This window comes from Notothenia rossii, assembly GCF_949606895.1.
Source record: "Notothenia rossii genome assembly, chromosome: 1".
In the NCBI taxonomy this organism is placed as follows: Eukaryota; Metazoa; Chordata; class Actinopteri; order Perciformes; family Nototheniidae; genus Notothenia; species Notothenia rossii.
The window spans coordinates 2,500,994-2,527,987 of NC_136912.1; the positions used below are offsets into that span (position 1 = coordinate 2,500,994).

At 38.9% G+C, this 26,994-nt stretch overlaps 1 protein-coding gene across 3 annotated transcripts; it reads right to left on the reverse strand.

The window, feature by feature from the left end:
* Positions 1 to 375: 375 nt before the first annotated feature.
* On the reverse strand, positions 376 to 26,784 carry LOC307014926 (uncharacterized protein). 3 transcript variants are annotated; one of them, XM_079643190.1, is made up of 10 exons: positions 26,589 to 26,784; positions 9,581 to 9,744; positions 8,420 to 8,528; positions 8,216 to 8,315; positions 7,321 to 7,408; positions 7,092 to 7,225; positions 5,318 to 5,543; positions 3,946 to 4,033; positions 3,771 to 3,843; positions 376 to 2,889 (listed from the first exon to the last, which is right to left on the reverse strand). In XM_079643190.1, the coding sequence occupies exons 2-10, from the start codon at positions 9,675 to 9,677 to the stop codon at positions 1,648 to 1,650; spliced, it is 2,157 nt and encodes a 718-aa protein (XP_079499316.1). In that variant the 5' UTR covers positions 9,678 to 9,744; positions 26,589 to 26,784; the 3' UTR covers positions 376 to 1,647. The 3 variants fall into 3 exon arrangements, with proteins under 3 accessions (XP_079499316.1, XP_079499318.1, XP_079499317.1); XM_079643192.1 differs by lacking the exon at positions 26,589 to 26,784 and adding an exon at positions 20,047 to 20,702; XM_079643191.1 differs by lacking the exon at positions 26,589 to 26,784 and adding an exon at positions 19,397 to 20,702.
* Positions 26,785 to 26,994: the final 210 nt, after the last annotated feature.

Here is a 26,994-nt window from a genome sequence, read left to right on the forward strand (position 1 = left end):
TCATTGTATTTTTTTTATTCATTATTTTTTATATACATTTTTTTTGTGTGCATTCATGTCATCTGATGTATGTATTTTTATATTGTTTTGAACTTATATATTTTTTCAAATATTATTTCAGTTTATTTATTTTAAGTGATTTATTAATTTAATTATTCGTATTTATTTATTTTATCTTGAATAATCTATATTTTTATATAATGTTATTGTATTATTAATTAAAAAAATTGTGTATTATTTCTCTCTCACTTTTATTGAGTGGGATATCATTTTATTACTTTTTGAATATTTTATTTTATTTATTCTGTTGCCTATTTTTCCCTTTTGGAATCATATATGCATCATGCTTCAGGTCAACAATAATAACAAAGCAAGTATTTACTTCTCATTTATTTGATAAAAACACTTATTCTTCAATATATGTTATAAACACAATGTACAGAGAAGCAACAACAGGACAATGAATGGTAATAGCTGCAGCGATGAGAACAACTGTGAAGATTAAAATCAAGTTTTGTCCATGAAAATATTCACCTTTACCGTCAGTACTTTGTAAAACAGCTGCCATACATGGGTTCATATTATACTGTATATGTTTTACGAGTCATATTTTAACGGTTCAGTATAAAATATTTTTTAGAAATATGTAAAGATTTAAAGAGTCAATCATAAAGACATATATGACACCAGTATACAGTATACACTGTAGCGGCTAAGTAAATAAATACAATTGAGATTTAACCTAAATGAAAACTGCCGCTGGGGCACCAGAAAGGATTTCCAGCCAAGTAACGTCAGGTTTATTTCCAGGTAATCCAAAAGTCTCATTGAGATAAAAATCTATTTTTAACGGACAACCGGGCCAAGAGGGTAGCATCAACAATGTTTACAACACAAACCATACGGGCAGACAAATACAGCTGTCGTGAAACACAAATGAAATGGCCAGTCAATACGTAAATAAAACAAACTGTTATAAAGCAAAAAACTCAGTTAGGGGATATAAAAGCAAGCACATCGACCAAGAGCATGTGTTCTCTGTCCTTTAAGATGGACTTGAGCTTCCCCAAAGTGATGAAATCTGCACATTATTCCACACAGCAGCATATGTATAAGCTTTTCCCCCCAATTCTGTTCTCAATCAATCAATCAATCTGTATGTTAGCACATTTAAAACAACCTGAGTTGACCCCCGAAGTGCTGTACAGGCAATCAATACAATATACAATAACACAATGGGAATACAATAACTAGAAACATATAAAAACACATACAAATGTAAAAATGTAATGTTCAACTAGTATTCAAAGCCAGTGCAAAGAGGTGAGTTTTAGATGAGATTTAAAAAGTTCAATATATTAATGTCTGGATCTGTTCTGGGAGGCTGCACGGTGGTGGCGAAGTCCATAGGGAGTTAGCTTGAGAACTGGAAGGTCACCAGTTCAAGCCCCGGCAAGACTAAGTGCTACCGAGGTGTCCCTGAGCAAGGCACCGTTCCCTACTGCTCCACAGGCGCCGAACGCCCACTTCTCCTAACACTAGGATGGGTCAAATGCAGAGAGACCGTTTCGTTACTCGTACCTGTGCTACGTAATGACAGCTGCAGGCGACGGAGCGAACACTGTCTGAGAATAGTGTATTTCATTTTCAGCTCCATTCCTGTCGTACCGGCATGTATCCGCCACCAGAGGGCGCCACCGAACGGCTGCTGCTCATCAGAGGCATTCTCTCCAGGAGGTCAGGTTTCAGACCCTCAGAGAAGCCCAGAGAGGGGAGAGAGGGGAGAGAGGGGAGAGAGGGGGAGGAGCAGGAGGTAGGAGGAGACAATAGGAGTTCTTCTGTCTCCTCCTCCTCTTCCTCCACCGGGTGCATCTTTTTATAACCAGAGCACACCTGAAGGCCCCCCCCTCCAAACATCTTGTGGAAATCAACTCTCTCCTCCTGACTCACCTCCTCCATGCTCTCCTGACTCACCTCCTCCATGCTCTCCTGACTCACCTCCTCCATGCTCTCCTGACTCACCTCCTCTCCCCCACTACCAACACCTGAATCTAAGCTCTGCAGCCTCCCTCTCTCCTCCCTCACCTCCTCCATGCTCTCCTGACTCACCTCCTCCATGCTCTCCTGACTCACCTCCTCTCCCCCACTACCAACACCTGAATCTAAGCTCTGCAGCCTCCCTCTCTCCTCCCTCACCTCCTCCATGCTCTCCTGACTCACCTCCTCTCCCCCCCTTCCAAACATCTTGTGGAAATCATCTCTCTCCTCCTCCCTCTCCTCCTCTTTCTTCTTATTCTCCTCCCTCACCTCCTCCACAGTGATGCTCACCTCCTCCATGCTCTCCTCCCTCTCCTCCTCCATGCTCTCCTGACTCACCTCCTCCATACTCTCCTGACTCACCTCCTCCACAGTGATGCTCTCCTGACTCACCTCCTCTCCCCCACTACCAACACCTGAGTCTAAGCTCTGCAGCCTCCCTCTCTCCTCCCTCACCTCCTCCACCCTCTCATAGTCTGAAACCAGCAGCATGGCTTCTCTTCCTTTAGAGAACAACTGATGGATTTCCTCCTCCTCCTTCTTCCCTCTGTCTTCATCCGTTTCTTTTTCACTTCTTTGCCCCCCCACCGGCCCGTAAGGAGCGTCAGAGACGCATTGAGGGAGGTTCCCTGCTGTGAGGGAGGACATGTGAGGAGGAGGAGTGTGGGGGAGGAGATGGGAGTAATTGGGGTCGGAGAAGTCTGAACTGGTGGATTCGTGGGTCATTTCGCTTCTGGTTTTTTGGAGCAGCGCCTCCTTCTGGCTGCGCGGCAACACTGCGTCCACACAGGAGGAGATCTCCACCGAGTCCAGCTCCCCCGAAGCGATGAGGAAGTGAGGACTCGACCGACTCTGCAGGAGAAGAGGAGGTTAAAGAACATGTTGCTAATATCACACTGTACCGTGCATAGAGACTATTGGGCACTGTTTCTATTTGATGTACTATTTCATCTGTTTGTTTGTGTTGGAGGAGGAGCCTGTGACCTCAGATTGTCATTGATATATCTAAACTGTAGCTATGTTGACAATAAAAGCCTTGAAACGTGAAACATTTATATCCAATCTAATATTTAATATTCCATTCCTCACATACTTATGTATATATAATATCCTGCTTTATATTGTGTCACTGTACATTTGTAATTCAACATGTACTGTATATTTTGAACTTTTTTGTAATGCTATTTTGCTAATTCTGTTGAGATGTCGAACTTATTGAATGTTCTTGTCTTTTAATTTGTATTGTTCAATCCCATGTCTTTTTATTCCGTAAAGATGCATAAAGCCAGAGGTGGAAGAAGTAGAAGTTATGTCCATTCTTAAGTTAAAGTCCATAGGTGTCAAAATATATTTAAAATTATACTTAAACTTTATACTCAAAGTGCTAAAAGTACCCATTAAGGTTCAAAATAAAAATAGTTATCGAAGAACTCTATTGAGATAAGTAAAAGTAGCTAAAGTAAACTGTAAAAATATGCTAACCAATCAGAACAGACTGGGCTAAAACTATACAAATGTTACATTTGTACAATTTGGGGGTTTTAAAAAAACAAAAAGGAGAGCAAGAGAAGGTATTTGTAAGCTGTGCGATAAAAATACATTTGAAATCCACAAAGATCAATCAACTAAGATATTTATAACTAAGTGTGTCTCTATTCTCAGCTTTTTTTTTGGACAGTTTTTTCATGTATGGTTGTTTTTGGTCATTAAAAGAAAAGCATATTTAAGCTCACCTCGAACTTTAGATCCTTCAGGAAGGATTTCTCCGGGTTGGGAATAGGCGGACCTTTGATTTTCTTCACAACCCTATAAAACACAAAGACATGAGCAAGGTTAGAACAAACATAGCTTATTGCTCTTGAACAACATTTGGTTAAGGTCTTGTAAAAGTACTGTGTTGTTGCTTACCAGGTGGTTTTGTCAGTCTTAAATAGTACGATAACCAGACACACTGTAAACGCTGCTGCAAAAAAGCCCAAAACACGCCAAGCAAGATCTGACAAAACACAGGACAGAGAATATACCGTTAGCATATTGAGCTATCATACACCGTTAGCATACCATTAGCATACAGAGCAGTAATACATCGTTAGCATTTCATTCCTTATCAGGTCAGCATTAACTAATAGCATATTATGTTAACATATACGTTAGCATATCATGTTAGCATAACACATTAGCATACTGTAGATCAGGGGTGTCAAACTCAAGGCCCGGGGGCCAAATCTGGCCCGCAACTTCATTTTATGTGGCCCGCAAGAGCTTGCAAAGAATATAATACGTTTATTATACGGTTAGATGCCGCTTTACAGAAGCACGTTGACCATAAACTACATGTCCCACAATGCATCTCGTTTTGTGACATGCACACTGAAGAGACTTGCAATTATTTGCACTGGACTTCTGCTTTCAGACGTAGTTAATTACTACGTTATTATCCTATCCAATAATAATCCAATTCAGAGGTAATAATGTAATATAATACATTATTTTATTTATATATTATATATTTATTTATATGTATATTTATATACTTACAACCGGCCCTTTGAGTGCAACTATAATGCTAATGTGGCCCCGCGATGAAATTGAGTTTGACACCCCTGTAGATAGATAGATAGATAGATAGATAGATAGATAGATAGATAGATAGATAGATAGATAGATAGATAGATAGATAGATAGATAGAAAGATAGATAGCTAGCTAGATGGATAGATACAGATAGATATAGAAACCTTGTTGCAGAAGTGTGTTTAGACATTAAAATACAATACTTGAAAAAGTGGAAAAGAGAATCAACAATTACAAATAAAATGAAAAACTGTATAATTATATCACATATAACCAATATAAACAAAACAATATAAAATATTCTGGATTATTAAAATAAAAAGTCAAAAAATAATACAGAAAAAAATTAGAAGTCAAAAATACAAGGAAATACTTTATCCAACTGTAAAGGTTTATTGGGCTTTGCTTGATCCTGATTCACATGACCTGTATAGCTGTCCAATCAAACTATAACATGTTTCCATGTGATATGTTATAAAAACATTAACAACAAAAAATGATTAACAAAGAAAAAGTTTTGTTTGTCCGACTTCTTTCCTTAATTCTCAGGAATTCAAATACAGGAAGAGAACATACCACACTATTTTTCTAATGATTATTAATTAGAATAAGAAATAGGAATACAGATCCCACAAATTAGTATTTAAAATATTTACATTGACCCTCATAAACTAAATCAATCTATGTTGATATTTGAACATCTTTACCTGATGCTGGTTGGGGTTGTTCCGTTCTTCCAACGGTGGATACCCATGATGCAGTGGGGCTCCAGCCACTCCAGGTAGACCTGTGGTCTGTGTCTCCGGACTTCACTCGAACGCGTGCCTCGTACCTCTGGCCTCGAATCAGCCAATCATCGTCAAGCTTTACAGCGGACCCTGATGATTCCCACTCCCATGAATAAGTATTGGTGTTTTTCTGCACAGACGGATCCTGACGGAGAAGAAATGAGTGGATGTTGAGTAAGCTGATGTTCATGTAGTGTTTCCTGATATCCTACAAAATGTTATTAAACAATCTAAAGAACTGTCCAGAACTAAAGGCTGTGACTCACCAAAACAACTCCAATGAACTAGTTTTGACACTTACCGTGTCACCTCAAGTTTTCTGCATTTGGCCTAAAAGTCGCACATGAAATACGACAGCCAACAGCCATTTCACGTATGTTCTGCAACTGCTAAGGCCAAATAACTATTCAAACCATCCGGCAGTGCTAGTCTTAGTTTCAAACATAAACATAGGTAAGGTCAGTGCTTGAAATGGGCCGGTACTCACCGGTACGCAGTACCGGCACTTCTGATTTTTAGCAATGTGGTACCGGCACTTCTTACTGAGTAATGCCCAGCGTACCTAGATGCGTCATGAGATGCCACCGGCATCTATGATGCGCCACCGCAATAGACTAGAGCAGAAAAGACATCACATAACATTAGCATTTCGAAAATGTTATCGTGGCTTAATAATAGTGCGAAAAGACAGCGGTTGTCGCCGGACAAGGATTCCCTCTCTCCTCTGATTGTACTCAGGGACGAGGAGTCATTTAACCAGCCGCCACTAGGAGTCATGCTTTACTTTCTTTTATATCCATAAATAAAAAGTAAATCTGTTTACAGTTCTGTTTCATGGGTGTTGAGAGGTATCCATAGATCTCTTCATGTTGCTCTCAAAGTGCCAGATTGATGCATTTAACTTCAATATTTAAAATAACACTTTACCACTGCACCCCCTCTAATCTCAGATGCACCCTGAGTCATTTTGTTTAAGTACAGTGAGCCTTTCTAAAATATTCAGTAAAGAGATAAACCCACCAGCATTATAGGATACACTATGACTTTGATCCAAATACTTGTTTTTGGGCTGTATGAATAAATTGACTTGAAACAGTTGCTGATTTAGAGTACTGGCACCTTTTTATTCCAATTCAAGCACTGCGTAAGGTTAGTCGTACAGTAAACTCCTCAACATGTCTGATGTGCTTTCCTACAGTGGAACGAGAATGAGAAGACACTAATCTGCTAACGAGCTAGTTAGCTAGCTAGTTTGCTTATTCCTTCCTGCTTTTATCCTACACTGGTTACAGGAAATGAGCAAAACAGCGGGGAGCCGACCAGCGGTAGCTCTGGGTTTCAACTATCATTTTCTCTACTCTATTGTCTCCTTTGTTGGCTGATACATTTTAAGTTCACCAAACTCAGCGGTAGCAAGAGCACCACTGGCTTGTTCACCAGAACAGAAAAAGTTACGTTTCTTTAAACAAATGCAAATACACAATAATGTTTTTTGGGTTTGACGCATGTTCACAATTGAAATAAAACGCACCTAAGTTCATTTAAAGCTATCAGAGACTTGGATCCCACCAAGGGGTTAAACCAGGTTTAAGCAGACTAATCAAGGCTGGTGTGAACGCGACATTATGCCTAAAAAATGACACAATTATTCATGCATTAAAATACTAACAAAGTAACAAAAATATATACACACACTCCATGACTGCTTCTCTTGTTTCCACTGCAACTGGCACTTGAACATTTTGATTTGTTCAGTCTCTTTAATTTGGGGGTGCCAGGAAATGGTGGTGAAGTTGATGTGAGGTTGTTGTGGAGGGTTCAGCTTTACTGCAGAATCAAACACACACAGAGTTTGTTTTAGGTCATCGTGAATAGCTCAGAAATTGAATCACATAGGGTGATATATTATTCATTGTACTCACTGTGATGCGCTGGATGGAAGCACATGGTCACGTTGGCCGGCCCAGGATTACAGGTCAGATTCATGGAGAAGATATCGGTAGATTGAAACTGAGAAAATGTAAGAAAATAATATTGATTGAAAAAAAACACTCATAGGACAACAATACAACATGAGATGAGGTGTTTGTAGGTGATGTTTTTATAAAGGTGAGAGTGTGATTAAAAGCTCAAGCTAATAGTCTTTAATGTAGATATTATTGCTGTATCGAGAGTTAGATAAGAAGATTAATACAACTCTTATATTTGTACTCCAAATGTTATTTAACAACTAGCCCTAGCCTAGTTAGCTTAGCTTAGCATAAATACTGAGAATAGCTCTAGCCAAATGTCTAAAAGCCTCTTAAATGGCTCCTTAAATGGTCACCAATAAAGATTAGGAAACATAAAAAACAGGGTTTGGTTGAAAACTTAATCCAGATTGGTTCATTTCAAACATTCTATGGTCTGCTCTTTTTGGCTAACAGACCGTCGCTAAGGATAGCAGACTGTTGCTAAGGGTGGCACACTATTGCTAAGCATAGCAGACGGTTACTAAGGATAGCAGACCGTTACTAAGGATAGGACACCGTTACTAAGGATGGCACACTGTTGCTAAGGATAGCAGACCGTTGCTTGGGATAACAGACTGTTGCTATGGATTGCAGACTGTTGCTAAGCATAGCAGACGGTTACTAAGGATAGCAGACGGTTACTAAGGATAGCAGACGGTTGCTAAGCATAGCAGACCGTTAATAACTAAGACCAAACTATATTTGTTAGCGGAAGCAATACAATCATTTTTAAATTGATATTGTGAGTCCAGTGGTTTGTTTATTTATTACATAGCCGTTTAATTAGGGAGATATTCAGACTCACGTTTTCGTCTCTAAAGAACTCCATGTTACAGGTCATTTGCTTTGATCTGCCTTCAACAGGTTTGAGCGTGCATGAAGCTTTGGAAGATTTCCTTCTAGACCTGTAAAAAAAACATGTTCCATTTAATTTTTACTTCAGGCACATAATGTTTGAGATCAAAGTAATGTTAATCTGCATGTATGTAAATTATACATCTGTCCTTACTTATGTTTTGTATTTAGAGCCTCTATCGTGCACACACTGTCTGAATGATCGTACGCGCTGTTCCACACACACGTGATTGTACGGTTGTAGTCAGAGGAGCAGGTGATATCTGTGGGAAGTGATGGAGAGAAAGGAAAGAAAACAGATTATGTTTCTTTTCAGTACGTAGTGTCTCTACTTTAAAGAGTCCTCTCCTGCTGATGTTCAGGTGTATATCAGTATGTAGTGTCTCTACTTTAAAGAGTCCTCTCCTGCTGATGTTCAGGTGTATATCAGTATGTAGTGTCTCTACTTTAAAGAGTCCTCTCCTGCTGATGTTCAGGTGTATATCAGTATGTAGTGTCTCTACTTTAAAGAGTCCTCTCCTGCTGATGTTCAGGTGTATGTCAGTATGTAGTGTCTCTACTTTAAAGAGTCCTCTCCTGCTGATGTTCAGGTGTATATCAGTATGTAGTGTCTCTACTTTAAAGAGTCCTCTTCTGCTGATGTTCAGGTGTATATCATTATGTATTGTCTCTACTTTAAAGAGTCCTCTCCTGCTGATGTTCAGGTGTATATCAGTATGTAGTGTCTCTACTTTAAAGAGTCCTCTCCTGCTGATGGTCAGGTGTATATCAGTATGTAGTGTCTCTACTTTAAAGAGTCCTCTCCTGCTGATGTTCAGGTGTATATCAGTATGTATTGTCTCTACTTTAAAGAGTCCTCTCGTGCATTTATCGTAAATCTTATTTAATGATATATCATTTCACTGTAACTTTATTTTCTAACAATTTAAATTCACACCTAGCAACTAAATGTCCTCAGACAGAATGGTTGTCAGGCAATTATGATATGGATCTTAGGTTTGTAATTAGCATGTATGCAAGTTTTGCCCGTCCGGCCAACATTTCAATAGCCTGTAAAGTCAATTCTAGCTGAGACCTCCCCCTTTTCTCTTTTTCCTGTATAACGTGCTTCTTTTCCTGTTTCAACGGGGTCAGATTCTGGTACCATCTACTAGTGCAGGTCATCTGTCCTTCCAGCTGGAAATAGATTGAATCTGTTAAATGCTATAACTCTATATTAAATAACAGAACTTTGGCTTAAGCTTGTATATTTAAGTGTGGAATTTCCACCACAATTAGATGGTTAAGTTACTCTATAAAAAATAAAATAGCTTACTGTTGCCCGGGTCACTCGAACAACTTCCCTCTCCATGGTAGACCTGAATCAGAGCGAGAAGCAGGACCAGCAGACGGGGTTTCTGACTCCTCTCCATTTATGATGTCCAGCGTTTGAAGTGTATTGACGAAGGCTCGTTTCACTGCTTCCTCTTTCTTCTCATCCTGCATACACAGAGAACGTTTGCTTCTTTATTTGTGTGGTGGGTGTCAAGGTGTTATTTTTCTGCACATCCAATAACACCCTGACCACATAGAGAAACACTGACAGGTGATCGAGATAAAAAAAAAAAAACAGATATAGAAATGTTTGACATCCTGCCGCAGGTGGTGTGATCTGGTTCTACCCACACACACCAACACCTGCTTGAAGTGAGACAAATACCCAGTGATAATGAGATGTGGAATTATCTGTTTAAAGACCAGAATTAGCACCACGTTGAATTTGAATTGACTTTAATTGAACACATAATTCACTTTGCAGAGATCCAGGGTCCTGCTCAAATATATATTATACAAAGAAAAACACTAACAGATGTAAAGATATAGATACAAATTCAGTCAGAAGTTTCCCCAAAATATTTAACTAATAAAATACAGAATAATTCAAATTAGCATAAATTATGATAAAAAATGTAATAAAAATCAAACACATCAGCTTCAGTAAACATTTGCCATCGTGTGATTTAAAGTCATCATACATATGTGCAGGAGGCACCAACACTAACGTGGCCGAGTGGACTCCGGAGTTTGCTGAATGAGTTGCACTGTATGATCTGTGGTGTACTGAGCTGTCACTCAAAAACTGAGTAGCCAATGGGGACACACCCCTGAAAGTCCCGCCCACCTGGGATGTTCGTGTCAAAAAAAATGAGGGAGCGCAAAAGAGAAGAGCTGCAGCGAGAGCAAAAGTCTGATCATTGAGAAAGAAGAAACAAGAAGAACTGCAAACAAAAAGCTATGTTAAGACAAAGAAAAAATACTTATAGTTTACTTGATTACACAAATGATTTGTTTGCAACTTATAGTTTTATTTTTGAAATGTATTTTATTTTTGCTTGACTCAGTTTTCTTTTCTTTTAAACTCATAGTTTTTGCTTTATTCTGAGAAAGTGTTGCTTTATCTTTATAATACAAAACTAATCCCATAGTTTAATCAACCCGGTATCACGGCAAGACGTGAACATGTGACGATTTACCACGCTGGGAGACGTGAAGATGTCATGATTTCGTCCCTTCAAACGTGACAGTTACACGGTATTGTTGACCCATGTTAACCAGTGGAGATATACCCGGAAATGCCAAGCAAATGCTACCCCGACGGTCGGTTGTTATAGTCAATATTAATATAATAATGATTTATTTTTTAATAGTCACACTCGATTACGCCGATTTTCTTGTTGCCCCAGCTGGTCGACACCTCTTTTAGCAGAAACAAAGGCTACATTAATGTATTAAATCGATGTTAATCCATGGGTGTGGATGTGGAATTAACGGACGTGACGTTGTGTGATTGCGTTGCCAGGCAACAGCTTCGGTTCATGTTCATTTACAAACTCTTCAACAACAACCATAGTTATATTTAAAAACATGTTAAAAGGCCTCACGAAATACTTTAATGCAAATTAAAATGTGAATGTGAAGGAATGTGTGTATAACAAAATACATCGGTCATAAACGAAACCGGAAACAGACGTAGGCAAGATCCTCAGCTCTATGATTTGGATGGTTTAGCCGCAATGCATGCTGGGATTTGGAGTTTATGTGATGTGAAATCTGAAAACGTTTTTTAAAAATAAAATAATACTTTATTCCGAGTGTGCTTGCTTTTCTCTTTGAAAGTCATCACATAACGGCATTGTAATACACGGTTCGGCTGCATTAAGTATTACATATCTGCCGTAGTTCTCTATTTATAGAGCCCTGATGAGAAGACTTCTAGACAAACATGAGGAACTGCCGCCAAAACTGAAAACGTGACGTGGATCATAAATATATCAGCAATTAAACAACATCTTACATTTCTTTTCACACAATACGTCTCCTTAGAGGATCAACACTAATTCGGCTGACTTTTATATTTGATCCAATTGTTAGATAGGCTGTATTTACACCATAGCGGTGCACAGCTGATATAAAGGGACACCTGGTGGTTAAAGCATGTTATTGAATTGTATTATTTTATTATTAGATATTAACAGGAGGATGTGCAAAACAGACACACTAATATGGCTTAACTTAAACATTAAAGAGCACTTTAGGTTAAGGTCTTCTTTTGAATAAGGAAAAAGCTTTGGGGGTATGGAAGAAGAATATGGAGGGATGATGAAACCCTCTTTAATGGTCACACATGCAGAGCACACAGCACACAGTGACATTTGTATCTACAGATAAATATTAAGCCTGACAAAGTACTTAACGTCTAATATATTGCTTTCCTGCAATGTTAACTATGTTCAAGTACTTATTTGTTTTTTATTTGTTTATTATTAAACTGATATTATACATATGTATTATACTCTTATATAAGATGTTTGTTCATATATAAGAAATGTGCAGAATGACAGTTTAATGGTGGAGGTATACACACATATTGATAGATGTCTTGTAATGCACTGTTGAGGAACCTGCGACCCAAGTTTTTCATTCATTGCATAACTACACCGTAGTTGTGTATAATATGATATGTCAATAAACCTTAGCTTAGAAAATCTTGAAAGGGATGTGCAAACTAGTCATTATATACAGTCTTTAATTAACTATTAGTAGAGAATAACGAGTAATGAATATACTTTATAGGGATCCTATTAATAACTAATAATAAAATAATACAATTCAATAACATGCTTTAACCACTAGGTGTCCCTTTATATCGGCTGTGCACCATTATGGTGTAAATACAGCCTATCTATTGGATCAAATATAAAAGTCAGCTGAATTATTGTTGATCCTACAAAGAGACGTATTGGGTGAAAAGAAATGTAAGATGTTGTTTAATTGCTTATATATTTATGATCCACGTCACGTTTTCAGTTTTGGTGGCAGTTCTCCTGTTTGTCTGGAAGTCTTCTCAGCAGGGCTCTATAAATAGAGAACTACGGCAGATATGTAATATTTAATGCAGCCGAACCGTGTATTACAATGCCGTTATGTGATGACTGTCAAAGAGAAAAGCAAGCACAATCGGAATAATGTATTATTTTATTTTTAAAAAACTTTTCAGATTTCACATCACATAAATACCAAATCCCAGCATGCATTGCGGTTAAACCATCCAATCATCGAGCTGAGGATCTTGCCTACGTCTGTTTCTGGTTTCGTTTATGACCGATGTATTTTGTTATACACACATTCCTTCACATTCACATTTTAATTTGCATTAAAGTATTTTGTGAGGCCTTCTAGCATGTTTTTAAATATAACTATGGTTGTAGTTGAAGAGTTTGTAAATTAACATGAACCAAAGCTGTTGCCTGGTAACTCAACCGCACAACGTCACGTCCGTTAATTCCACACCCACACGCATGGATTAACATCGAGTACCGGGTTGACTTTAATAGGAAGAGGAAATGACCTCAAAGAGACTTGTTACAAAAAAACAGAACGGAAACATTTAAAAAATACACATCCTGACAGCTGAGAGGACAGATACAAAGATATGAAAGACTACACAACGGCACAACATAACCAGAAGGAGACACAAAATGACTACAGCTTTTAAAAGGTAAACATCCTGACAGCTAAGAGACAAGTGACAACTAAAATGGGACACTCAGTAAAAATACAGCAATACACTAAATACCTAAAAAGAGACAAAGAGGCAGAAAAGAGTTCACATCATCCCATCCTGACAGCTAAGAGACACATCATGGGAAACAGAATGACTACACAATGACTCAAACAGGCAGAAAAGGGCCTCAAAGAGTTTTAAAAATAACTAGGAGACAGAAACTGAGTACAAAGACAAGACATATTTAAAAGACAGACTTCCTGACAGCTGAGACACACTGACTGACCTCAAAAAGACCACAAATCAACACAAAGACATCAACTCAGTCATCTTCACCTCTTGTTGCCGTTAGAGCTTCAGAGAAGTTTCCTCTTGTATTTTCCTTTAACTGATAAAAAAGGAAATATTCGAATTGTCCAATAAACTGCTTATAATGAGAACTACATGCATCAGCTGATGAGGAGACGTCAGTGGAAGTACTGCGGTTTTATACAAGTATGTATATGTACAGGCTAATTATTGACCACCCACCCTTCCCTGCAAGAGGTCCCTTACACACCCCACTTTCCTGTGCTATTAATCTTCCCTAACCAGCCCAACTACTGATCTTCTCCTAACCTTAAACTAGACATATTTCGACCTTAGTCTTACACATAAAACATATTTTAAGACTCGTTGTGTTCCTTACAAAGATAGGCATACACACACACACACACACACACACACACACACACACACACACACACACACACACACACACACACACACACACACACACACACACACACACAGGGCTCTCAAGTTTTTATTTGGCAGCGGTGTTTGGTACTCCAACTTCTGGCTCCCCTCAAAGTTCCCATGAAGCCCTCTGTACCGCGAATGTCAACGGGGGGGGGGTTGCTAATGGAGTATGAAGCCCTCTGTATCGCGAATGTCACGCGTCTCAAACAAGCCTAGTTTGTTTACAAAATTGCGGCGCGACTTGGTGGTACCCTGGAAAGAAATCTCTGCGTGAGAAATACAAGGTGTGGCGTGTGAGCGTGTGAATGGAGTGAAATGCGTGAGAGCTCTGCATGCATGCACACACACACACACACACACACACACACACACACACACACACACACACACACACACACACACACACACACACACACACACACACACACACACACACACACACACACACACACACACACCAGCCGTTTTATTTATATACTTGGCAAAGGATTCACACACAGATTGAACTGGAGCAATAACATCTCAAATGTCAGCTGTGTGATTCTTCTCTTTTCATGGCAAACATTAGATTTATACAAACTTAATGATGGTTTCATTGCAGGTAAAACCACACTGACATTTATGTTCTGTCAAAACAGGAAGAAAAATGTGTGTGTGTGTGTGTGTGTGTGTGTGTGTGTGTGGGTGGGTATGTGTGGTTATACAGCCCACTCCAAACCGACCTACAAAACACCCACAGCCCTTCTGCAAAAAATAGCTTCTCTTTGCAAAACAACTTTTGAAGGACTATTAGTTGTTAGATTAAAGCAAACTGAATTCTGTATTTTCCGCTCACTCGGTCACCTTCGTGTTTTTGTGGTTTGAGAAAAAAGGTCACAGATATTTTTCTCAGAAGCCAAAAGGTTCCAGGTGCACTTCCTGCTAACGTCCCTTCTTCAAAGCGCAGATAGCAGATCATGTGCTCAGAAACCTTCATCATTTACACTCTGCTAACAAAACATCCTTCCAGTTATTAGCATTATAGGAACCCAGTAATCAGGAAGTTTGAAGTTACACTCGCTATTTCTGGAAAAAAGGTGTTAGAAAAGGTGTTAAAGGAAACTAATCACCAGATATCCTGTTAGAGACGTGTTGGCTGCAGCTAAAGGTCAACATGTTCCACTAACAAAGAGGCCCTATTCTTCTTCTGTGGTATACTGTAGGTTTCTTTTGTAGAGTCCAAACCTTTTTCACTGAGGGTCACATACAGACAAACTGGGCCCCTCACTAGAGGTATATTGCCCAATAAGTTAAATTATAACTTGGCAAAATCAATCAAATGTAGGAGAATTATTCTTGATAATTGAATATGCTTAAAGAAAATCAAAAGCCTCCATCACTGGGTTAATGTCAGGAGAAGGACGTCCTCAGGACCCAAATGCAGAATAAGTATGAACAAAAAGCGAGCTTTATTAAATGAAAACCTGTTCCTAACAAACAGGAGAAGACTGAACAAGTAGGCATGATCAACAAAAGGAAGAGGGGCAAACAAAAACTAATCTGTAGCGAGGAGGACGCAGGAGACTAGACGAGGGAAATCCAGAAAACAGACGGAAAAACAGGGAAACAACAACGACGAACTGACAGAGAAGAATAGGAAAGACAAGACTATAAGGCCCGATGAGGGCAAAGGTACAGACATCCTTTACTCAAGTAGAAGTACAGATACTCGTGTTTAAAAATACTCTGGTGAAAGTAGAAGTACTGACTAAACTTATTGACTCAAGTGAAAGTAAAGAGGCTTTGAAATGTACTTCAGTAAAAAGTACCCATAACTCGCAGCTGTTTTAAAGAGTACCTGACCTCCCTTTATATTAATAGAACAATAATGTCATTGTTAGCTAATCAATGTTTCCATGGTGACCAACGGCAACATGACAACATTTTCATTGGTCCCTCTTCTTGAGAGAAGACCAGGAAATGATGGATACACGGATCGTGTTCAAATCAATAGGCACGCAATGACTCTAAATAATAATGATCACGCCACCAAACACACATTCAAACTAAAGGAACCAGCCTGTTTGGAAAATGAGAGAAGTAGAAAGTACAGGTATTTGTGTTCAACATGTGAGAAGTAGAAAGTACAGGTATTTGAGTTCAACATGTAAGAAGTAGAAAGTACAGGTATTTGAGTTCAACATGTAAGAAGTAGAAAGTACAGGTATTTGAGTTCAACATGTAAGAAGTAGAAAGTACAGGTATTTGGGTTCAACATGTAAGAAGTAGAAAGTACAGGTATTTGAGTTCAACATGTAAGAAGTAGAAAGTACAGGTATTTGAGTTCAACATGTAAGAAGTAGAAAGTACAGGTATTTGAGTTCAACATGTAAGAAGTAGAAAGTACAGGTATTTGAGTTCAACATGTAAGAAGTAGAAAGTACAGGTATTTGAGTTCAACATGTAAGAAGTAGAAAGTACAGGTATTTGAGTTCAACATGTAAGAAGTAGAAAGTACAGGTATTTGAGTTCAACATGTAAGAAGTAGAAAGTACAGGTATTTGTGTTCAACATGTAAGAAGTAGAAAGTACAGGTATTTGTGTTCAACATGTAAGAAGTAGAAAGTACAGGTATTTTTGTTAGAAATGTTAGAAGTGGAAAGTACAGGTATTTGTGTTCAACATGTGAGAAGTAGAAAGTACAGGTATTTGTGTTCAAAATGTAAGAAGTAGAAAGTACAGGTATTTGGGTTCAACATGTAAGAAGTAGAAAGTACAGGTATTTGTGTTCAACATGTAAGAAGTAGAAAGTACAGGTATTTGTGTTCAACATGTGAGAAGTAGAAAGTACAGGTATTTGTGTTCAACATGTAAGAAGTAGAAAGTACAGGTATTTGTGTTCAACATGTAAGAAGTAGAAAGTACAGGTATTTGTGTTCAACATGTAAGAAGTAGAAAGTACAGGTATTTGTGTTCAACATGTGAGAAGTAGAAAGTACAGGTATTTTTGTTAGAAATGTTAGAAGTGGAAAGTACAGGTATTTGTGTTCAACATGTGAGAAGTAGAAAGTACAGGTATTTGTGTTCAACATGTAAGAAGTAGAAAGTACAGGTATTTGTGTTCAACATGTAAGAAGTAGAAAGTACAGGTATTTGAGTTCAACATGTAAGAAGTAGAAAGTACAGGTATTTGTGTTCAACATGTAAGAAGTAGAAAGTACAGGTATTTGTGTTCAACATGTAAGAAGTGGAAAGTACAGGTATTTGTGTTCAACATGTGAGAAGTAGAAAGTACAGGTATTTGTGTTCAACATGTAAGAAGTAGAAAGTTCAGGTATTTGAGTTCAACATGTAAGAAGTAGAAAGTACAGGTATTTGTGTTCAACATGTAAGAAGTAGAAAGTACAGGTATTTGTGTTCAACATGTAAGAAGTAGAAAGTACAGGTATTTGTGTTCAACATGTAAGAAGTAGAAAGTACAGGTATTTGTGTTCAACATGTAAGAAGTAGAAAGTACAGGTATTTGAGTTCAACATGTAAGAAGTGGAAAGTACAGGTATTTGTGTTCAACATGTGAGAAGTAGAAAGTACAGGTATTTGAGTTCAACATGTAAGAAGTAGAAAGTACAGGTATTTGAGTTCAACATGTAAGAAGTAGAAAGTACAGGTATTTGTGTTCAACATGTAAGAAGTAGAAAGTACAGGTATTTGTGTTCAACATGTAAGAAGTAGAAAGTACAGGTATTTGTGTTCAACATGTAAGAAGTAGAAAGTACAGGTATTTGAGTTCAACATGTAAGAAGTAGAAAGTACAGGTATTTGTGTTCAACATGTAAGAAGTAGAAAGTACAGGTATTTGAGTTCAACATGTAAGAAGTAGAAAGTACAGGTATTTGTGTTCAACATGTAAGAAGTAGAAAGTACAGGTATTTGTGTTCAACATGTAAGAAGTAGAAAGTACAGGTATTTGTATTCAGAATGTAAGAAGTAAATAATCTCATACCCAATTACATGTATTAGTCAGTATTTTCAATACATAGAGACTGTAAATATTATAGTGAATGTCCATATTACTTTTAGATAGAAGTTGGTGGCATTGGTTAACATATTGATTTTTTACTACTTGCACTGTATATTTTTAATTCAGATTCACTTTCTGTTGCACAAAGTTGGTTTTAACTCTTATTTTGAAATCATACATGACCAAAACTACCTTAACTTCTGAACCACAGCTACTGAGCTGTGGTTCAGAAGTTAGGGTAGTTTTGGTCATGTATGACCAAAAAAAAAAGGCATGTTAGGGTAGGCTAGTTAGCTATAAAAACACACTATCAAGTTGCATCATGGGAAGGGTAGTGTCCTGTGTTTTTTTACAGTTTGACCAAACTTTGGGCTAAAGGTCATAATCTTGGATGGGAAACAAGCCTCCGTGTCATGACAGTCACAATGACACGGTTCAGAGTCAGCTGCTCGACAACCTTCATATCACATGATCAGCAGCTGATAGGGAAACTTCAGAGAGGAAGCAGCGCCCTGAATAAACACCATAGAAGAAGAAGTCAGTCGAGTCTCTGATAAAAGCTTTTTATTCTGATTTCTTGTCTTTCTTCTGCTGACATTTTGGACACTCACTCACCGGATCCAGAAGCTGAAACTGTGTTCTCTCACTTTCCTCTGAAAAGCACAGAAATAACCACACACACACACACACACACACACACACACACACACACACACACACACACACACACACACACACACACACACACACACACACACACACACACACACACACACACACACACACACACACACACACACACACACACACACACACACACAAACCACTTCCTGCTGTTCCCAGAAAAGCTATCGTTGTTTCTAAAAAGAAGAAACCGACTTTTGCCCCTTCCTTTCTCGCTCGGTTTCACATTTGTTTTTTGATGCAAAGACCACTAATGTAACAGCGCTCAAACACATTGTACGTGATAGGCTAAGGGGCGGGACATCACTAAGCTGGTTGACCAATCACAACAGAGCCGGCCAGCCTGCCAATCAGAGCAGACTGGGCCCTGGTTTCAGACAGAGGGTGAAAAGAGGTGCTGCAGCACAGGCAGTATGAGAACATAAAGAGCTTTTTGAACATTAAAGCATGGAGACATGTCCCAGTGGTTGCGTTAGACTTTTTCATTGTCCGTCATTTTGATGGACAGGATCGTAAAATTTCCGTCATAATCCATTATTACCCGTCATTTTATTTCTCATGTTTTAATAATGAGATGAGACATAGCCTATTTAATATTTATGTTTGGGTACTGAGCAGCAAATGTTCATTCATTCATTTTTTTTTTATGATTCATACAGAACTTTTAAGGGTGTAACCGGTGTGGTTAAGCGGTCTCTGCGTTGTGTTGATAATGGACGAGACCCGAGCCAGCGTAAAGTTGAGACGATCTCTGTTTAATCACTGACAACAGATAAAACAATCAGTTTTATATCAATTCCTCACAATGACTCCTCTCACATGGAACATTTTACGAAAAGGGCAGAGGAAACGTGAGAGACACAACGCCTAGGGGGGAAAGTCCTCACAACAAAAAAGCTCCTGAGCACAGCGACCACACTTCAGAGGTTCCGCCCACTGATCTCCGACCTTGCCAGGTATTAAACAGTCAATAAAATGAAGAACACAGAATAAAATAATATAAAACACAGAATTTGTATGATTATACAAAATGTAATTAAATAAACCCCACTGCATATTTACATCTGTTACAAGGGCATGGAGAGAAAAAAAGATGAACAGAGACACCGACCGTGTGGTCCCTTTCATGTCAACACGAACATGAATGATTTATTTGTTCCTGCACTGACAGCACAGCAGAGGGGGGCAGGGGCCGCTAAAAACACCGCAACCATTGGGCCTAAACAGACAAATATGAACCATGCCATCGTTTTAAATGAGACAATTACAATCAGAATATGAACAAAACATTTACAAGAACAACTCAATTGACCTGCTGTAGCCCGAACGCTGATCTCTGCATCGTTGTGCACCCTCGGACAAATCCGTTACTCATCTTCTCTACAGATGTCGCAGAACATTTTGCCACCTTCCCTCCTCAGCTACTCAAACTCCTGCTCCCACTGAGCCCGGTACTCCCGCTTGAACTCCTTGCCACTTGCTTGCCCCTCTGCCGCTGGCTGAACGTTGTCAGTTTTACTCTCACTGGCTTGTCCTTCATCCTCCACCGCATCAATCCCTCTTGTTTCACCTCGTTAATCCAAACCATCACAATTACTGGGTTTATTAGAAAAGCTTCGGACGATCAGCTGCCGTGACATTTTGCGATTGCTAAAGCCGGTTAACCAACAAGGTAATCAACGAGGTTAAAAACAAGACTAGACAATAGCTACTTAATATGCACACACTCGCCACCAACTGGACAGGGGTGTGAATGACTACATAATAGTTACCGACCACAGTACAGTAGATCACCCTCAGTCGACCTGGCCACTAAGGATGTAATATAATGTGGGCCACTGGTGGACATGTTGGCGCTGTTCCGAGTTGTGTTCTAATCTGTCAAAATGACGGACTGCTTTCAGATTTTTCCGTCATTGTTGGAAAATATTCGGTTAACGCGACCTCTGCATGACACAGAAGAGCATCTTGCATATGTTGGCCAATTAGCATACGTTTCATTAATAAGCATTATAGCCTATTTTGAAGAGGTCTTAGGAGTTATTGAGTCCATTTCTGACATTTTCTGTCCCATCAAAGACAGTTTTAACCTGAAAATGTCCATATTTGTTCTCCCTTTTGACGGATTTTTATTCATTTTGGGTGGATTTTGAAGATTTAGAGGACTCTGGATCCTATGGATTGGATAGATTCCCACAGACAAAGGCCCGAGTGTATAACTGTGTACATGACAGGATGTGTGATTAGCTAGAAGAGCATCAGGACTGTTTGAGGCATATGATAGCTATGTGATTAACATGATGATTCAGCCTCTATGGAGAGAGACATATGACAAGCATGATCATTTCTGACGTGGAGCTAATCTGAAGTAAACATTGAATACTGCTTTCTATTCCTCCATCTTGTGACTGTGGAACTCCCTCTCTTGGATATCAGCATGTGAAGGACACTGTTCAGGAACTAGTTGATGCTCTGTATGTGATGACTATTTCCATTCTGGAGAGGATCACAGATACATGGATCAGAGGTTGAAGCTCAACCCGGGGACCAGGGAGATCTTTCAGTCCCTTTTCATCTTCTGCTCTCTATAACGGTCCAACACTCCTCATGGTAGTCAAGGTCAGCCCACAGAGAGCACAGATATGCTCGTTCAGGTTAGAACTGCCTTATGAGGTTCAGTCTGTAGGGGATTGGACTTTGGACCGAAAGGTCACCGGTTCACGTCCCGATCGGACCAAAACATACGGAGTGTGGACTGGTACTGGAGAGGGGTCAGTTCACCTCCTGGGCCACTGCCAAAGCGCCCTTGAGCAAGGCACCTAACCCCCAACTGCTCACTGGCGCCGGCTAGACTGGCTGCCTCCGCTCTGACCTCTCAACTGCATGTGTGCATATAACTGTGTGTGGATTTGGATATGTGCATGATGTAAAAACTATGTGCTGTCTGACCTGAATAAAAATGCATGTGTGTGTACGACAGAGTGGAAACTGAATTTCCCCCTCGGGGGATTAATAAAGGCCCATCTAATATTTGATACTGAAATTGTCAGAAATGGACTCAGCATCCTCAATAACCACCAACACCACTGTAATCATACACTCCATGCCATACACTTGGGCTTTTGTCCTTGAAAGAGTGCAATATGTCCAAAGTCCCCTAAATCTTTCAAATCGACTCAAAATTAATCAAAATCCGCCAACAGAGTACAAACAAACGTGTCCAAATTGTTCAAGCTACTTTTAAACTATTATCTGCATATGCTAATTACTGCTAACTTATGCTAATGTTGCTACAAATGCAGGTTAGCATCCGGCAGTTTTTATTTGCCGTTGACCCTACTATACATTCAGATTCACGACCCTATAAGAGATACGATAAGACTTTATTCATCCCGGAGGAAATTGTTGTGTCAGAGTTACAAAAATACAATTTTAGCATAATAATAAAACTGTACTCTAACAATGCAGTAAAAAGAGCAATTCAATAACCACAGGAAACAAAGAAGGTCACATAATTAATATAAAACACTGAGCAGTATTGAGTAGTGCAAAAACACGTAGTGGCAGATACATAACTGCACGTTATTATGAGCTGCAAACAGGCTATCTGGGCCACTGTTTTTGACTCCCCCATTGTTTACTTCCCTCTTTGTCTCTCACTTCCTCCCCTTCTCTCACCTTCCCACATGTCCCACACAAAGCCCACTCTCTCTCTCTCTCTGGCAGGAAGTCATTGTTTACCTGTAAGCATTACCAACCCCTTACTATCAAACAGACACAATGTGAAGAATTACGTGTCAGACTAGACTGAATATATCCATTCAAAATAAATAATAATACATAAATGTAGAATAATGACTAACAAGCTAGTTTGAATTAAAGTCCTCTAATATCATGCTTTTAATTAACAATCATGGCTACTTTTTACATATAGAAAAAAAATAATATTTAGAATTATATTGTGATGCACTTCTAATAAAACTAGTATAACAAGTTCAACCTTTTAATGGCAACCACATTTACTTATTTTGGAAAATAAATGTATTGTTATTTTTTAGATTACACCCATATCACCCTGTATTCTGTATAGACCCATATTACCCTGTATTCAGACCCATATTACCCTGTATTCAGACCCATATTACCCTGTATTCAGACCCATATTACCCTGTATTCAGACCCATATTACCCTGTATTCAGACCCATATTACCCTGTATACTGTATAGACCCATATTACCCTGTATACTGTGTAGACCCATATTACCCTGTATACTGTGTAGACCCATATTACCCTGTATACTGTGTAGACCCATATTACCCTGTATACTGTATAGACCCATATTACCCTGTATACTGTGTAGACCCATATTACCCTGTATACTGTATAGACCCATATTACCCTGTATACTGTATAGACCCATATTACCCTGTATACTGTGTAGACCCATATTACCCTGTATACTGTATAGACCCATATTACCCTGTATACTGTGTAGACCCATATTACCCTGTATACTGTATAGACCCATATTACCCTGTATACTGTGTAGACCCATATTACCCTGTATACTGTGTAGACCCATATTACCCTGTATACTGTGTAGACCCATATTACCCTGTATACTGTATAGACCCATATTACCCTGTATACTGTATAGACCCATATTACCCTGTATACTGTGTAGACCCATATTACCCTGTATACTGTGTAGACCCATATTACCCTGTATACTGTATAGACCCATATTACCCTGTATACAGTATAGACCCATATTACCCTGTATACTGTATAGACCCATATTACCCTGTATACTGTATAGACCCATATTACCCTGTATACTGTGTAGACCCATATTACCCTGTATACTGTGTAGACCCATATTACCCTGTATACTGTATAGACCCATATTACCCTGTATACAGTATAGACCCATATTACCCTGTATACTGTATAGACCCATATTACCCTGTATACAGTATAGACCCATATTACCCTGTATACTGTGTAGACCCATATTACCCTGTATACTGTATAGACCCATATTACCCTGTATACAGTATAGACCCATATTACCCTGTATACTGTGTAGACCCATATTACCCTGTATACTGTGTAGACCCATATTACCCTGTATACTGTATAGACCCATATTACCCTGTATACTGTATAGACCCATATTACCCTGTATACTGTATAGACCCATATTACCCTGTATACTGTGTAGACCCATATTACCCTGTATTCAGACCCATATTACCCTGTATACTGTATAGACCCATATTACCCTGTATACTGTATAGACCCATATTACCCTGTATACTGTGTAGACCCATATTACCCTGTATACTGTATAGACCCATTTTACCCTGTATACTGTATAGACCCATATTACCCTGTATACTGTATAGACCCATATTACCCTGTATTTAGACCCATATTACCCTGTATACTGTATAGACCCATATTACCCTGTATTTAGACCCATATTACCCTGTATACTGTATAGACCCATATTACCCTGTATTTAGACCCGTATTACCCTGTATTCAGACCCATATTACCCTGTATACTGTATAGACCCATATTACCCTGTATTTAGACCCGTATTACCCTGTATTCAGACCCATATTACCCTGTATTCAGACCCATATTACCCTGTATACTGTATAGACCCGTATTACCCTGTATTCAGACCCATATTACCCTGTATTCAGACCCATATCACCCTGTATTCAGACCCATATCACCCTGTATTCAGACCCATATCACCCTGTATTCAGACCCATATTACCCTGTATACTGTATAGACCCATATTACCCTGTATACTGTATAGACCCGTATTACCCTGTATTCAGACCCATATTACCCTGTATTCAGACCCATATCACCCTGTATTCAGACCCATATCACCCTGTATTCAGACCCATATCACCCTGTATTCAGACCCATATCACCCTGTATTCAGACCCATATCACCCTGTATTCAGACCCATATCACCCTGTATTCAGACCCATATTACCCTGTATACTGTATAGACCCATATTACCCTGTATACTGTATAGACCCATATTACCCTGTATTCAGACCCATATTACCCTGTATACTGTTTAGACCCATATTACCCTGTATACTGTATAGACCCATATTACCCTGTATTCAGACCCATATTACCCTGTATTCAGACCCCATATTACCCTTTATACTGTATAGACCCATATCACCCTGTATTCAGACCCATATCACCCTGTATTCAGACCCATATTACCCTGTATACTGTATAGACCCATATTACCCTGTATACTGTATAGACCCATATTACCCTGTATTCAGACCCATATTACCCTGTATTCAGACCCCATATTACCCTTTATACTGTATAGACCCATATCACCCTGTATTCAGACCCATATCACCCTGTATACTGTATAGACCCATATCACCCTGTATTCAGACCCATATTACCCTTTATACTGTATAGACCCATATTACCCTGTATACTGTATAGACTCATATCACCCTGTATTCAAACCCATATCACCCTGTATTCAAACCCATATTACCCTTTATACTGTATAGACCCATATTACCCTGTATACTGTATAGACTCATATCACCCTGTATTCAGACCCATATTACCCTGTATACTGTATAGACCCATATTACCCTGTATACTGTGTAGACCCATATTACCCTGTATACTGTGTAGACCCATATTACCCTGTATACTGTGTAGACCCATATTACCCTGTATACTGTATAGACCCATATTACCCTGTATACTGTGTAGACCCATATTACCCTGTATACTGTATAGACCCATATCACCCTGTATACTGTATAGACCCATATTACCCTGTATACTGTATAGACCCATATTACCCTGTATACTGTATAGACCCATATTACCCTGTATTCAGACCCATATCACCCTGTATACTGTATAGACCCATATTACCCTGTATACTGTATAGACCCATATCACCCTGTATACTGTATAGACCCATATCACCCTGTATACTGTTTAGACCCATATTACCCTGTATTCAGACCCATATTACCCTGTATACTGTATAGACCCATATCACCCTGTATACTGTATAGACCCATATCACCCTGTATTCAGACCCATATTACCCTGTATTCAGACCCATATCACCCTGTATACTGTTTAGACCCATATTACCCTGTATTCAGACCCATATTACCCTGTATTCAGACCCATATCACCCTGTATTCAGACCCATATCACCCTGTATTCAAACCCATTTTTACACTGTATTTACACCCAGGTTACACACACTTATTACTACATGGACACAGCCTGTCAAATGACTGTTTCCCCCAGGATACAGAGACCATGTAGGGGCTAACATTGGCTCAACAGTGACCAAATACAACTTTATAATGCTCTTAAAAACAGAATAAAATAACATTTATACATAATATAATACCTTTCAAAGAGCCATAGAGCATACTAAGTACATCTAGCTCCTAATACTTTCTACTCAAGTAGTATTTATATATGTGAATGCAGGATATCTACTTTAATTGAGTCATTGAAAATAAATAAGATAGAAAGGCACACTCGTGTGACGTTGAAAAATCGTCCTTTTCTTTTACAGCAAACTCTAGTTAATCTATCAAACTTATTCTCTATGAATTTTACTACAAAATGCTGCTGAGATCCACACACACATCTTTATCTCTATAACCAGTAAAACCAGAACACACACACGTTACCTCTCTCATCGAGATCACCACTCACTTCCCGTCACTCATTCATTCATTTCGCTGAAGAATAACGTTTAAAAAGCTCATCCTAAACACAGATTTTAAAACATTAAACGTACCTTTCTCCTCTCACGATGCCAGCTGTCTGTGGATTAATTCAACGTGTACTTTAAAAAGTCCTTTCTGCTTCCCTTTCTGGTTGTAAAGTGACGTATGGAAAACTTCTTAGTAAAGAAACACTAAACTGTGGTGAGTCTGTGGTTCCCCTAACGGATGACCATGTTTCAAGAAGTGTGAAAGAGCGGGGGAAACCCTTCCTTCTCTTTTCTCGTTAGTCTGTTCTATGAACCCTGTATCACTGAGATCCTGCGTTCATATATATAAATATGACTTAACCCTTAACAGTTGAAAGCCTGTTTTGATTGGACAGATTGGGACATTTTTCAGGAAGGTTCACGAGATTAAATAACTGCTGTTACCAATGACTATATCAACTTCTGTGTAGAACTAGCTGTTCCCACTAAA

Bases quoted from the DNA above. Each gene is read 5' to 3' on its own strand.
- LOC307014926 (XM_079643190.1), bottom strand. From the start codon at position 9,677: ATGGAGAGGAGTCAGAAACCCCGTCTGCTGGTCCTGCTTCTCGCTCTG. The intron at 8,529-9,580 runs GTAAGCTATTTT...CACTTCCCACAG, and splicing joins TTCGAGTGACCCGGGCAACA to ATATCACCTGCTCCTCTGAC. The intron at 4,034-5,317 runs GTAAAGATGTTC...GTGTTTTGTCAG, and splicing joins ACAACCCCAACCAGCATCAG to ATCTTGCTTGGCGTGTTTTG.